Source organism: Saccopteryx leptura, chromosome 1 (assembly GCF_036850995.1).
Source record: "Saccopteryx leptura isolate mSacLep1 chromosome 1, mSacLep1_pri_phased_curated, whole genome shotgun sequence".
In the NCBI taxonomy this organism is placed as follows: domain Eukaryota; kingdom Metazoa; phylum Chordata; class Mammalia; order Chiroptera; family Emballonuridae; genus Saccopteryx; species Saccopteryx leptura.
This window is the reverse complement of record NC_089503.1, coordinates 39,414,748-39,430,424: the sequence shown is the minus strand read 5'-3', so window position 1 is coordinate 39,430,424 and position 15,677 is coordinate 39,414,748. Positions and strand designations below refer to the sequence as shown.

General features: G+C 40.1%; 1 protein-coding gene across 2 annotated transcripts in view; it reads left to right on the top strand.

Annotated features, from left to right (window-relative positions):
• The window catches only part of NELL1 (neural EGFL like 1), an 845,221-nt gene that overhangs the window by 207,779 nt on the left and 621,765 nt on the right, over positions 1 to 15,677 (top strand). For both annotated transcript variants that reach the window (XM_066364424.1, XM_066364414.1), the window contains exon 12: positions 8,423 to 8,551. In XM_066364424.1, the coding sequence (XP_066220521.1) occupies positions 8,423 to 8,551 (129 nt within the window). The remainder of the gene's footprint in view (positions 1 to 8,422; positions 8,552 to 15,677) is intronic.

Sequence of the window (15,677 nt, the reverse complement as noted above, 5' to 3'; positions counted from 1 at the left end):
TTTAAAGAGCATTTTATGAATTTGACTCCAATGGCAAGAGAAGTGAAGGCAAAAATTAATGAATGGGACTACATCAGACTAAGAAGTTTTTGCTCAGCAAGAGAAACTGATAACAAAATAAACAGAAAGCCAACTAAATGGGAAATGATATTTTCAAACAACAGCTCAGATAAGGGCCTAATATCCAAAATATACAAAGAACTCATAAAACTCAACAACAAACAAACAAACAATCCAATAAAAAAATGGGAAGAGGATATGAATAGACACTTCTCCCAGGAAGAAATACAAATGGCCAACAGATATATGAAAAGATGCTCATCTTCTTTAGCTATTAGAGAAATGCAAATCAAAACGGCAATGAGATACCACCTCACACCTGTTCGATTAGCTGTTATTAGCAAGTCAGGTAACAGCAAATGTTGGAGAGGCTGTGGAGAAAAAGGAACCCTCATACACTGTTGGTGGGAATGTAAAGTAGTACAACCATTATGGAAGAAAGTATGGTGGTTCCTCAAAAAACTGAAAATAGAACTACCTTATGACCCAGCAATCCCTCTACTGGGTATATATCCCAAAAACTCAGAAACATTGATACGTAAAGACACATGCAGCCCCATGTTTATTGCAGCATTGTTCACAGTGGCCAGGACATGGAAACAACCAAAAAGCCCATCAATAGATGACTGGATAAAGAAGATGTGGCACATATACACTATGGAATACTACTCAGCCATAAGAAATGATGACATCGGAACATTTACAGCAAAATGGTGGGATCTTGATAACATGATACGAAGCGAAATAAGTAAATCAGAAAAAAACAGGAACTGTATTATTCCATACGTAGGTGGGACATAATAGTGAAACTAAGAGACATTTATAAGAGTGTGGTGGTTACGGGGGGGGGGAGGGGGGAATGGGAGAGGGATAGGAGGTGGGGAGGGGCACAAAGAAAACAAGATAGAAGGTGACAGAGGACAATCTGACTTTGGGTGGTGGGTATGCAACATAATTGAACGACAAGATAACCTGGACTTGTTATCTTTGAATATATGTATCCTGATTTATTGATGTCACCCCATTAAAAAAATAAAATTATATAAAAAATTTAAAAAAAAAAAAAAAAAAAAAAAGAATCCTATTTGAGTTTCTCTTTCTCTTTCTATTTCACCTATCACTTACTGTGTAAATAAAGGGAAGGTAGTTGACATCTGTGAGGCTTGGTTTAGTCATCTATAAAACACTTTTAGTTTTTAGTTCAGAGGACTGTGAGGATTTAGTCATTAACTCAACAGTTATTGAGTGACCACAGTGTGTGAAGACACAAGGTAAACTTGCATGATCCTTTTCCTTGAAGAAGCGAGCTTCTGTTATTTATTCAACAAATAAACACAGAAATAAACCCATAATTAGTAGCTGTTATAGCTGCTGATAATCCCAATGGGAAATTGTGATAATTTTTCATTGAGAAAGAATAATGGGGCTTTCTGTAGACTTGGGAGAAAAGGAAGCCTTTTCTGAATGGATGATATTTAAGCTGGGACTTGAAGACCAAGTAGAAATTTTTCTGGCAGGGAAGTTCTGAGTTGGTAGGACCAGCTTGCAGAGAGCCTAAGCTGGGAAAGAGATTGGACTATTAAGAAGGATTAAAATCAAGTCTGATAATGTTTGTGAGGGAATGATGGAGGGAGAGACAGAGCCTTGTTTGTTGTTTTAAGTCAACTTAAGAATTTTGTATTTTTCTTAAGTGAAATAGGAATCCCCGGAAAGATTTTTAAGGAGGAGAATGGCATGATCTGATCTATGTTTTAAATGAATCCCTTTGTGTAAAAAACAGATTAGAAATAGGTAAGAGGGGGAACAGGAGGTCAGTGAGATAATTTCTATTTGAGAGATGATAATATTTTGGAATAGGATTATTATTATGATTGCTATGGAGTGGAGGAGAGATAGGATAAAGAGATATTTATGAGATAAAATTAACAGAACTTGGAAAAGGCTGGTATTTGAGGAGTGAGGGCAAAGATGACTGACTCCTAGTTTCCTGGTTAGTGCGGAGAGCCCGGGGAGTGTGAGTTTGGGGAGTAAGATCAGGACATCAGTTTTGGCTGGGTGAGCTGTGAGGTGCCCGGGAGGATGTCCAAATGGAATGTCAGTTGGGCTATTGGCTGTAATGGCAAAACCTATGTAAAGTGGGACATGGCCAGATAGTGTTATTTCCTGTGCATCTGGAGGGGACTGTGAGTGAGCCTTTATTACTTCTTCTAGAAATGGATGGATGTTCTCAACTAGAGGCCGAAATGTTTGGGCACAAGTGTTGACCTAGACTCAGTTCCTGCTAAGAACAAATTACCAGAACCTATAGTTGGTTACATTAACCTACAGTTAAATGCACCTATTTAAAAATTGTCACAGGCTGTAGAAGGCTTGAGACCCACAAAAATCATTACAGAGTAATCATTTGTAGTTGTTTATGTTCTCAAATATTTTAAGTCAGGGTCTACATGATTCATTTCTCTCAACCAAGAGCTTCCCACCAAAGAATTCTTTTCCTAATGATCTTACCAAAAACTTTAGTGTCAAATCATGACTCTGCCACGTCCTGGCTGTCTTACCTTGGATAATTAACTTAAAGTCTCAGCCACATTTTCAGAATTTGTAAAGTGAGGATAATGATAATGTTTAGGGTTGTTGTGAGGGTTTCATGAGGTAATGTGTGTAATATGCTTAGCGCTGTGCCTAGCATGTTGGAAGAAGTCAATAAATAGCTTTTTAAAATTAAGGTGTTCTCTGTGTTTGGGCCAGTGCCCAGTTGAAAGATAGGCCTATGTGCTTCCAATTATAGGAGAATAATTCTGGAGATTCTAGAGTCACATATTAAAAATTCTCAAGATAACTTGAATAATTGGGCAGTTTATTTATTTGTGTATATGTGCACATGCATTTGTGTGTGCTTATTCTACAATCTGGTCACCACTTCTAATCCTGAAAAATAATTGACTTAAGAAAGAGGGTGCCTGAGGAGTCCCATACATCAGCCTGTGTTGATAACCAGCTGAAGAATAAACTGCCAGGAGCTAACTAGAGGCTGTAGGCAGCAACTGAAGACAAATGCCCAGGAAGGGCGGGATCTGTATCTTACATGTCATGCTATTCAGACACATCAGATAAGAAAGACAAAGCCTTTAGAAGGATCGTGAAATGTGGAGAAATAATTGAGGATTTATGACTTCGCAGCCAACTCAGTTGCTAAGATGGAGTTTTAAGAATCAAGGTGACTAGCTAGGGTGATGTTCTAAAACTGGATGGCAGTAATGACTGCACAGCTGTGTAAATCGACTAAAAATCATCAAACCATATCTTTATAAGAGGTGAATTTTTTTGATATGTAACTTATACCTCAATGAAAATGTTTAAAGAAAAAAAGAGAAATGGTGACTAACAAACCTGTCACATTTACCTTACAGTTGGTTAAAAAGGGACATTAAAACCATTATAGGCCCTGGCCGGGTGGCTCAGCGGTAGAGCGTCGGCCTGGCGTGCGGGGGACCCGGGTTCGATTCCCGGCCAGGGCACATAGGAGAAGCGCCCATTTGCTTCTCCACCCCCCCTCCTTCCTCTCTGTCTCTCTCTTCCCCTCCCGCAGCCAAGGCTCCATTGGAGCAAAGATGGCCCGGGCGCTGGGGATGGCTCCTTGGCCTCTGCCCCAGGCGCTAGAGTGGCTCTGGTCGTGGCAGAGCGACCCCCCCCCCCAGGGGCAGAGCATCGCCCCCTGGTGGGCAGAGCGTCACCCCTGGTGGGCATGCTGGGTGGATCCCTGTCGGGCACATGTGTGAGTCTGTCTGACTGTCTCTCCCCGTTTCCAGCTTCAGAAAAATACAGGAAAAAAAAAACCATTATAGATTTATTCTTTTATTCATTCACTCATTGACTTACCCACCCATATTTCTGCCCATATGCTTGTGTATCTATTTAGAAGCCATCCACCCAACCAACTCTCCTTGTGTGGGAAGCTCTTGGTTGAAATAAATGAATCAGACATAAACCTTGACTTAAAGTAAGTTTGGGTAATTAAATTAAGGTATTTTTTGTTAAGAATATTTTCACGTGATCTTAGCCAAAAGGCTGAGAAGTGATAAGAATATTTGGAATTACCTAGAAGCAAAGATATTTTGAGAATGAGAAGAAAGTTAAATTGTAGTCCTTTAGAATGTACATATGCAAGAGGTGTATCTTCTTTTATCCTTTGGATTGGAGGATGCTTAGGAATCTGTTGCTCTTGGGAGGAGAGTAGAATAACATATGATTAAGAATTGGCTTCAGTCACATTGGTCCTGGCTCTATGTAACTTCCTCAAGAGCACTCACTTCTCTAAGCTTCAGTTGCCATATCTGTAATGTAGGAATAATAATTCCAGTTTCATAGGGTTGTTAATAACATGAAAAGAGATAATGCTTGTGAATCAGCTGAGTGTCCAGTAAAAGTACATAGTCAGTAAATATTAATTATTGTTATTACATCTGTGCCAGATTGTTTGAGGTTCTTCATACTCACCCTTCTTCCTCAAGGATGAGAACCCCATTTCCCCACTAGAATTTGTACCTTACTCCCTTGCAAGTGTTTATGTAAAATGAACCCAAGTTCAAGTGTTGCATCGTCTAGAAATGATTTCCTCTTCTCTGAAACACTATGGCAGGGGTCCCCAAACTTTTTACACAGGGGGCCAGTTCACTGTCCCTCAGACCGTTGGAGGGCTGGACTATAAAAAAAACTATGAACAAATCCCTATGTACACTGCACATACCTTATTTTAAAGTAAAAAAACAAAACGAGAACAAATACAATATTTAAAATAAAGAACAAGTAAATTTAAATCAACAAACTAACTAGTATTTCAATGCTCCTCTCACTGACCACCAATGAAAGAAGTGCCCCTTCCGGAAGTGCAGTGGGGGCCGGATAAATGGCCTCAGGGGGCTGCATGTGGCTCATGGGCCGTAGTTTGGGGACCCCTGCACTATGGTAATTTGTACTGCTCACATCTCACTTAACACAAACTGCCTAGTATTTATGCTACCCTCGTCTTTGGCTTATCCCCCCTTAGAGTTTATAATCGCTTGTGGGAACAGAATATGTCTCAAACATCTTTGCTTTGCCCCCCAAAGGTTGCCTGGTATTTCAGTTCATGGAGTAGGTGCTCCATATATATTAAGTGAATGATTATTCAATTGTGAGAAAGGCAAGTAAGTACTGAGGAAATATTGCTTGAATGAAGGCTTGGACTAATTAAAAAACACAGGTGTTTTGGCATAATAGTCAGTCCCAACCAAAGTAGGTTTGACATTAAGATTGGTTTGTCCCTTGGCCCTTCGCTGTAGCTTGAAATACAATTAACCCAACTCCTTGCATTGTAAATGGATATGTCGCATGCTTGGTAGAAGGGACACATTGGGAAATCAGCAGTTTTGAAGGGGATTTGTCCCACCCATCAAATGAATGTGGAAGGCAAAGGACAGTTAGAGTTTCCTGGAAAGAAAGAGAAAAGAAACAAAGAATACATGTAATAATGGATGTACATATGACATTGAGTCAAACTTTGTAATGAGAGAAAATATGACAACTTAATTATTGTTCAGTTCTGACATGCGAAGGGAAGACCAAGCACTTCCTCTGGCAAAGAGAACTGTGTCCTGTACAGATTGTCCCTTTGGTAGCAAAAATATCAAGTACTTTTAGTTGTAGTGGTTATTATAAGCCTTCCAGGCCCTTGTCGAAGTGTTCTTGATGGACAGATATTTTAGATTACCAAGTAGTTAAGTTTGCTCTGATTTTGCTTGGGGCAATCACCAGTTAATAGGTCATAGATAGTGTGACTAAATGTGATACAATTCTCACATAAGCCTTTAGATTTACCTTTTCCTGTCCCAAGGAGTAGCTACATCTTTCAACTTTTATCTCCAGGTTTTTTGTCTGCACGAATATACGGTATAGTGACAAGGACGTGGGACTTGAGTTCCCGAGGCACTAATTTAGAGCCATGACATCAGCACTTTTTAGCTAGATGGTAGTGAGTTTGAGATTCGCCTTTCTTAACATCGAGGATAATAGTGTTATCAGGTTATTTTGGACTTTAGTCATTGTTGTCAACATTATCATACTCATTATTATTCCCATTATAGTGACTAGCATTTATTGACCTTTTAGTAGGTTTAAAAAAATGTTCTAAGTACTTTACACAGGTTAGCTGTGTAACTCTTTCTACACATATTAGTAAGATGTAATATTATAATTCCCATTTAAAATGTCTAATATAGTGCCAGTCATAGATGCCTGAATTTTAGTTTTATTGTTTATTGAGTTATTATCATCTTAGAATAAGTACAACCTATGTGTTATTGGTTTAAAATTCTATTTCAAAGGAAAAACGTCTAGAATGTCATCACTGGAAGACATTAAATGTGAAGTTTATACGGTTCAGTGATTTTTGTATCTGTTTAAAGCCAGAAAGTTGAACGGCCTCCTTAGCGCAGTAGGCAGCACGTCAGTCTCATAATCAGAAAGTTGTTATTCACATGATCGATATGTCAGAAATATAAAAGCAGAGCTGTTCTATTTGAATCAGGAATGGGGGCTTGAGCCCTCCCTGGCAACTCCTCTGTGCCCAAGACTCTGAGGGATGGTTTGAAAGGCACTGCTGTCATCCATTCCAAGTATGTATAACTATTTACCATTTGTTAGCTGCAGAGCCTGAATTAGAAATTAGATCTCCCAACTTCGAGATCTACTGTTTTCCATGAGACCACAATATGTACGTATGTAGCAATAAAATTATTATTCTCTAAAATATACTGATTTAAAGGTAAAGCACTTATACGCCTTATTATGTTTAAATTTCACAACTTTTGTCATAGGTATAACCTCTTTCTCCTGGTTCACCTATAAATGCTTCATAACATGTATTTTTTTTTTTTTTTTTTTTTACAATCTGATATAACTGGGTAATAGAGTAAAAGGGAAAAATCAGAGAGACCAGTTATATTGAAAAAGGGTGATTCCATTGAGATAAGCAAACATGTTGGAGCTGGCTTTTGCCTGGAGGGTACTTTCTAATCTCTGGTGGTTGAATCTACCTTCTAGTGGACTCTGTGAGTAGACTGGAGACAAAGCCTGAGGCTGTTGTGAAATGTATACATCCTGCATCTTGAAGGGTACATCCTTAGTGGATTATTAGGAAAAATTTATTCTGCCCAAGGAGACTTGCCTGTCAGTCTTAACTCTGGATGGGGAGTATAGAGGAGAAAAGCTTGTAGTTTTGAAAGCTTAGGGCCTGAACTTATTCTACTTTTATAGCTCAATTCCCATTCCTCAAGGCAAATAACTCAAATGTCTATCTGTAGTATAGCGAGTAAAATAAATTGTGGAAAATCCATACTGTGGAATGTTATACTGCATTGACAAATTAAAGAACTATAGCTACAGGAATTAACATGGATGAATTCAAAATGGGCACAAGTAGATCATCTATTATTTAGATATAAGCACAAATACATGGTAAAACTATAAAAATTTGTAAGGGAGTGATGAACAGAAAATTCAGGATAGTTACTTTTGATGTCTGGGAAACGGTTCCCTGGGGAAGGTGTGTCAAGGGGCGCTGATCATATTCTGATTATATTAATTTTATTATATATATGTATATTCATTTTATATATATTCTGTGTATTATAAAAAATGTGCAATAAAACAATGACACAAAGACTAGTCATGTGAGAAGGTGGTAGGTAGAGGACTCAGGATCAGTGGGATAAAAGCTTTCAGGAAGGAACAACATTACCAAGTTCAAGTGTTCAGGGAAGAAAAGTCTCAAGCAGGGGTCCCCAAACTTTTTACACAGGGGGCCAGTTCACTGTCCCTCAGACCATTGGAGGGCCGGACTATAAAAAAAACTATGAACAAATCCCTATGCACACTGCACATATCTTATTTTAAAGTAAAAAAACAAAACGGGAACAAATACAATATTTAAAATAAAGAACAAGTAAATTTAAATCAACAAACTGACCAGTATTTCAATGGGAACTACGGGCCTGCTTTTGGCTAATGAGATGGTCAATGTGCTTCTCTCACTGACCACCAATGAAAGAGGTGCCCCTTCCGGAAGTGCAGTGGGGGCCGGATAAATGGCCTCAGGGGGCTGCATGTGGCCCGTGGGCCGTAGTTTGGGGACCCCTGGTCTCAAGCATGGGATGGTGTAAAGTTTCCTATCCCTACTTTCCCACCTTCTTGCTGGCTCACCCTTTCATATTGCAAGGTATGTTTTCATGTATGGTGACATATAATAAAAATGTTTTATGCTTTATTTATTACTTGGGAGTCTTTTATTTTCTTTCATGATGTAAAATTTATGTGCTTCTTCTAGGTCATAACTTTTGTGCCAAAGGACCTAAATGTGGTGAAAACTCAGAATGCAAAAACTGGAATACAAAAGCTACTTGTGAGTGCAAGAGTGGTTTCATTTCTACCCAGGGAGACTCTGCCTTCTGTGAAGGTAAGTAAGCTATTTAATGAAGTCATTTGTGAGAAATGTATTCCTGGTAAACATGGTTGAAGGTTGAAAGCCATCACTTGGCTCTGGTTCTATAGGATCCCCTAAGAAAGTCTATCAATTACCTAGGGTATCTATTCTCCTGGTTTAGCCCAGCTGCTTAGTAGCATGTGAAAGCAAGACCTTTGAAGGTCGTTGTGAGACACAGCAAAGCACTAAAGGCAGTAGGGTCATATCAAATCCTGTGTTCTGCTATCACTGTATTTAATAGTCACTGGCAAAACTATAAACACATCATTTTCTGTTGTCTTATTATTTTTTTTCTTCTTTTCCAAGTGAGAAGAGGGGAGATAGAGAGTCAGACTCCCACATTTGTACTGACAAGGATCCACCTGGCAACCCCTGTCTAGGCCTGATGCTCTGTCCATCTAAGGCCATGCCTACAACTGAGCTATTATTAGTGCCTGAGGTTGAGGCTCCATGGAGCGAGTCCTTTGAGCCATGGCTGTAGGAGAGGAGAAGGAGAAAGACAGAGAGAAGGTGGAGGGAGAGGGGTGAAGAAGCAGATGATTGCTTCTCCTGTGTGCCCTGACCTGGAATCAAACCCAGGACATTCATATGCCAGACCAACGTTCTACCACAGTGCCAACCAGCCAGGGCCTCTGTTGTCTTATTTGATATAGCATCATCTCCAAGTTCAATTAAATGTTGTGTGGTAGATTCTTTTTTTGAATGATGCCTTTATACAAGTTTATACCTAATTGTAATCTTCATTGTCAAGGTCAGTGGTTTTTTTTTTTTTTTAATCATGTTTCTTAATGACTGATTCATGGGTTACTAATTTCCAAACTCTACTGAGTCATGGTGATAGATGGAACTCATAACTTTGGCATACGAACCGATGCTATTATAGTGGGTTAGTGGCGTCAAGAATCAGGAACCCCAATTTTCACTTTAGAGAGCAGAACTCCTGTGCCTTATGTGAACCCCTCTGTCCAAGCTCAAAACTCAACCCTGCCAGTGCCAAGCATTGTTCACTCCTGCTCCTTTAACATACCAGAGGTTCAGGGCTGGGCTCTGGCCCTGGTCTGTGTATGTCATCCTAATATCTGAGTCCATTCATTCTCAAGTGCTCACTGGCTCCCTTATATCAGTTCGGAGAGGTTCTAATAAGGAAAAGTGATGGCTAGGTTGTTACTGTATCCCAGTTGGACCCAATCACTCTGTCATCTTCACTAACATATGGAATCTTAGTGATCTGTTAATCAGATAGGCAGATATTTCAAATGGAATAAATGCTGCAAAATCTTAGTCACTCTCCTTCAAATAGTTTGGGTTCTTGAGTGGGTCATGGAGTCTCAAGATAAAGACAGCTGATAACAATAATGGTAAATTTTTTTCCATTCTGCTATTTTGTATGGTTGACTCCTGCTTAACTTTTTGGCTTTGATGAAAGACTTCTTCAGATGATAGGAAATGTGTCTGTCTCATCACCACTGGGGCTCCGTATCTGCTAGGTAGCCTCTGTTTTTCATTTCTTTTGGAAGACTTTCTTTATTACTGCTTTGGTTCTCATAACAATATAGTTTCACTAATAGATTTCCCCCTTCTCTGTTTCACCTTTTTTGGATTTTTTTCCTCTTTTGCTTTCCTTTATAGATTTGAACTTGATTAGGGTGACATGCCACTTGGGAGGATGAAATTGCCCTTTGGTCATGAACTTTTCATCTACCCTTTAATAGCATATATACAATATTCCATATTGTCAATTTGGGAGGATTATTCATTCCAACACTTCACATTAAAGTTTATTTTTTAAGTATCTTTATGCTATTTTCTAATTTTTTGTCAGAAAATTAATGTAATTAAAAATTTTTTTTAATGTGAGCATTCTTCTTTCTATTCACTGTGGAAAAACCCTACATGGTAGGTAATGGTAAAAAAAAAATATTACTTTCTTACCTTCTACTATATGTGGGAATAAACTGTGAACAATGCTAAGAGTGATAGGAGGAACCTCAAAATAAAGTCAGTTCTCACTCTACCCCCGGTCGACCTGTAAATTGTCCACTTGGGACCAGAGCACCCATCATTCCTGACTCCAGTTAGCTGCCGAGAGTGGGCGGAACCTGGGAGAAAATGACTGTTGTGAATGGTTTTGGGGACTCATCCTCGATGATGCATTTCTTTATTACATAGAATTAACTTCAGGAGGAATCATTTGTGATGTTAAACCTGCCCTTATTGTGTAAGGCCTTATTTTATTCATTATGTTGATTGACTTTTAGGTCTTAATTACTGTTTGTTTATTTATTTGACATACGTACATTCAGCTTAGTGTCTGGGCCAGCACGCTGGGGCCGCCTTGGGTCATGTGATGTGCTCCAGCTTCAGTCATTCCTCTGTTGTCATGGAGACTTTCCACGGGCTCCACAGGGCCTGCTGCTGGAGAGAAGGAGAGCACCTCCTGAGAAATGAGGAAGCATGAGAGCTCACTGCTGGTGTAAGAATGGAACTGGGGGAGCCAAGCAGGGGTCAGATACTGGGCCTCTGGGTGGCAGGCCCTGAGAACCAAGTAGAGCGAACATCAGCATTTAGAGCAAATATCCTCTCTCTTCTGCCATCCTCAGCATGTTGGGCTTTGGGCTGTTTTCCCTGTGTTCCATCGTGGCTGTCATAGCCCCAAGCATGTTGTTCTTATACCAGTGTCTCAAGCAAGCAAGCAAGGAAGGGTCAGGGCTTTAAAACCTTCTCTGTGTAAGGTTCTGTCTTTTCATGTTTAAAGAAAGTCCTTTAGAGAAGGTCCCTCAGAATTGCTCCTGTTCCCCTCCCCAAGCTGTGTTATTTTTTAGACCTGGGTTACATCCACCCCACTCCTAGAATAATGTTTGGAAAGGTGACTGAGATGACTGTCACTGTTTTAGGCTAATTATGTTCAATGCCTGGAGCTGGAGTAGGGTCTTCCCTTCCCAGAGACCAAATGATCTTTGTCTTTTACCTTACTTGTTTAGGGTTGTAGCAAACAGGAGTATAGAAGTCCCTTTGGGTGGCCAAAAATCTATGCCTCCTCCATTTTTTTATGATTAAATTTGGTTTATGGCCATTTCCTTAGCTCTGTCCCCAGAATTGCTCTCTGGTATGATTGGTACACAAGATTAGAGGTTGCCAAGTATCCATCTGGGTACCCCAGAGACTCAGAGGTCTGAGTTCATTGTCTCACCATAGCCTAAAGAGGAGTGAGGACTTATGAACTGTTTTAAGCAAGTTGTTGTTGTTGTTGTTATTATTATTATTATTATTATTATTATTATTTTACTCCAAATAAATGAAGCCAAAATGACCCGTATTGTGCAAGCCATGATGAACAAGACTGGCTTGCAAACTAAAACAAAATATTATACACATGGTTCAGGCTACTTGACAGACCTATTCAGGCTCTTGGTGAAAATAGTAGCACAAAAGGCTCTCACATTTTTTAACATCATGAGGTAGTAGTGGAGATATGGTGTGTTAAGAACTCCGGCTCTGCAGAGATTGCCATAGAAACTGCCATAGAGAAGGTACTGGAACTCCTGGCCAATCGATAAGAGGTAATAAGATCCTTTGTCAACTCTGATGCAGTTCACAGGAGCTTGTTTCATCTTACCTGGTCCTTGGCAAGCAGGACTATTTCCATTTTGAAAACTGCTTTAGTTGGATTTCGGTGTTTTATGAATCTGGTATGCTAAGACTTTACCTTCCTGATGACATTTTAGACGGGTTGTCTTCAGTAGCGTCAAATACATTAGCTTAAATTACAGGGAGTGTCTGAGGAAAGTATCGCAATTGGGGTCTACTCATGATCTTAGTTTTTGAATGTGGAGTCTACATGAATATGGTTTCATTAACTTTTACTTTCCAAGAAAAAAGTTATTTAAAAGCCTGACCCGTGGTGGTGCAGTGGATAATGGGTCGACCTGGAACGCTGTGGTTGCCGGTTCAAACCCTGGGCTTGCCTGGTCAAGGCACATATGGGAGTTGATGCTTCCTTCTCTCTCTCTCCTCTCTAAAATGAATTTTAAAAAAGTTACTTAGAAAAATAAAGAATAATGGAATGTTATATATATCATGCAATCTGCCAGGCCTGGAAGTACAATACTACAATTAGCATTAGATGATAATACCTTCTATTTACTGAGTGCTCTGGTGTTTTCCTTTTTTTTTTTTTTTATTTTTATTTTTTTATTATAGTGCACTCTGCTGTATAATAAACCTGTGACAAAAGGGGCAACTTTGGCCATGTTAAAGTCATTTTATGAGTGTGGACACTAAGACTAAGAGAATGGGGTGAAGATAATACTCCACTTACTTCTACTCCAGAGCTTTATGCCCTGATTGTGCCACGGCCTCCATCCCCATCCCACCCTGTTCTGATGCTGTACTGTTCCTCCCGATCTAGTGAAGTGTGAGTGCATGGGAAATATACCAGTTCAGAGCAGGAGCCCTAAAACTATTACAGGCTTCCACCTCATTCTCTTTTCTCTCTAACACAAAACTGGCAATGTTACAGAGCAGGGCTGGGATCCCAGCATGAAGATGACATGGAGCAGAGTGCCAGCCGACAGGGGATGGCCATGTGGCACGAGTGAGAGATAATTGTGTAAATCACCAAAATTCTGGAGAGTGCCATCATCTGTTGTTAGCTTTGCATAGCTTAGCCAAAGTCTACTGGCCTTAATTAGTTAATCCTTGTGGTTTCAGAAAAATTCCATTAGCTCAGTGCTCATGACTGAAAGCAGTTTTTTATAGAGCCTGTGTTGAGAGTTACTAGAAAAAGTTCAGGCTGTGTGGATCATTAATAGTTTGCTGTGGCCCTGGTGCCAGGCAATAGATTTTTTTGCAGACCACAAGTTGTAAATAAGTGCTTTTATTATGGCCAATTTCCAACATGGGAAATTGGATTTCTCAGTTAAGATGATAATGAGACGTGCATGTCAAAAATTTAACAATGCATGGTAGTCACTAAACATTTAATGGATCACAGCAGTTATCATCATCATCACTATCATCAACTTTCATCATTAATGTTTATGAGGATCTTTCTTGGAATTGGAAGAGTGTGTACTCATGGAGGCCAGCTCTTTGAGAAAGTAGGTTTCCCACATCTGTACATTTTGGGAGAATTCACAGGTAGCAGGAGAAATTGTTCTTAGATGGAAGGACTAGGTTTTATCAGTACTACTGAGAGCATATTGTTGACAGGGAAGTGCCAAACATGATAATTAAGAAGAATGAAGTAATTTCTTCCTTAAAACATGTGTGGAGCCATATTCAAGGGAAAATATGACTGGAGTTGAATTTAAGAAGCTGTGTTGTGCAACAAAATCACCTGTATGGGTATATGAATTTAGTAATTACATGGGACAAAGCTACCGAAATGTTCGAGACAGCACCTGATTAGCAAGGTGATTTACAATTTCTTTTACTTGACTGGAGGCGATGACAAAAGGTCTGACACTTTGAGTGTTAAGAGGCTAAAACAGTGGCAGAAAGGTCAGAGTTCAAAGAGAAAGCAGATCTAAAATAGCTCAGGGGCAGACATTTATTGGGTGCAAAGGCTATCATTAGTGCACTTCCATAGAAACAAAACTCTGAATTTCTGATTAAGAGACTGCATGGGAAAATGGCTTATATGCTTAATTACACTTCTAATCATCCAAGGATTAATCAGGTAGCTCTAACTGGTTTGCATTTTTATCAAATACATGAAACTCATGATCTACGTAGCCTGATTTATGTTCTAATCGGGTGTCAGTCTCCTGAAGTCCCGCTTTGGACAGCACATGGATCCAAAGCTCTTCTGATTATGTATGTTAGTAAAACCTTACCTGTAGGCTCCTGCTCCCATTTATTTCCAGGGATTCCGAATGCTTCAGAGAATACCAATGCAAGGCATTCTTTATAAAACAAAAAAACTCTTATTTGGCCTGCATGACTATTGGAGAGATCTTCTGTCAACACCCCGCCCCTCCGATTTCCCCAAATCTCTAGCATTTACTTTGCCAATAATAACCCACATGCAGCCTCCTCCCTCCCTGCTGCAGATACAGATGAGCTTTTTGACCTTGGGCCTGGCTTTTCTCTGCCTCTTTTCTCTTCCCAAGGCTGATTTGCCAAAGAGTCTCCCCAGCCCACGGGATGCTGCAGCGCTGCCTGCTCACTTCATTCCATGCGAACTACACTGTTATTTGGTAGATGAACTTTCTTCACCAAATGGCAAGAGAGAAATTGCAGCTCTTCCTTACTTTTGACAAGAGGGAATCGTTTTTAAAAATTGTTTTGATCATCCAAGAGCAAAAAAAAAAAAAAAAAATTCAATTAAAAAATAGGCAGAAGCTCTGAATATACATTTTTCCAAAAAAGACATACAGATGTCCAAAAGGCTCATGAAGAGAGATGTTCACTCTAATCATCACTAATCATCAGGGCAATGCAAATCAAAACCACAGTGAGGCAATACCTCTACACCTGTTAGAATGGCTATCATCAAAAGGACAAGAAATAGCATGTGTTCGAAGGATGTGGAGAAAAGGGAACACTTGTGCACTATTGGTGGGAATGTACTGTACATAAATTGGCACATTATGGAAGTTCCTCAAAAATTAAAAACAGAGCAACCATATGACTCAGCAATTCTTTTTTTTTTTTTTTTTTTCCTTTTTTGTACTTTTCTGAAGCTGGAAACGGGGAGAGACAGTTAGACAGACTCCCACATGCGCCCGACCGGGGTCCGCCCGGCACGCCCACCAGGGGCTACGCTCTGCCCACCAGGGGGTGATGCTCTACCCTCCGGGGCGTCGCTCTGCTGCGACCAGAGCCACTCTAGCGCCTGGGGCAGAGGCCAAGGAGCCATCCCCAGCGCCGGGGCCATCTTTGCTCCAATGGAGCCTTGGCTGCGGGAGGGGAAGAGAGAGACAGAGAGGAAGGAGGGGGTGGGGTGGAGAAGCAAATGGGCGCCTCTCCTATGTGCCCTGGCCAGGAATCGAACCCAGGTCCCCTGCACGTCAGGCCGACGCTCTACCGCTGAGCCAACCAGCCAGGGCCTCAGCAATTCTACTTTTGGGTATTTATTCATGGAAAATGAAAACAC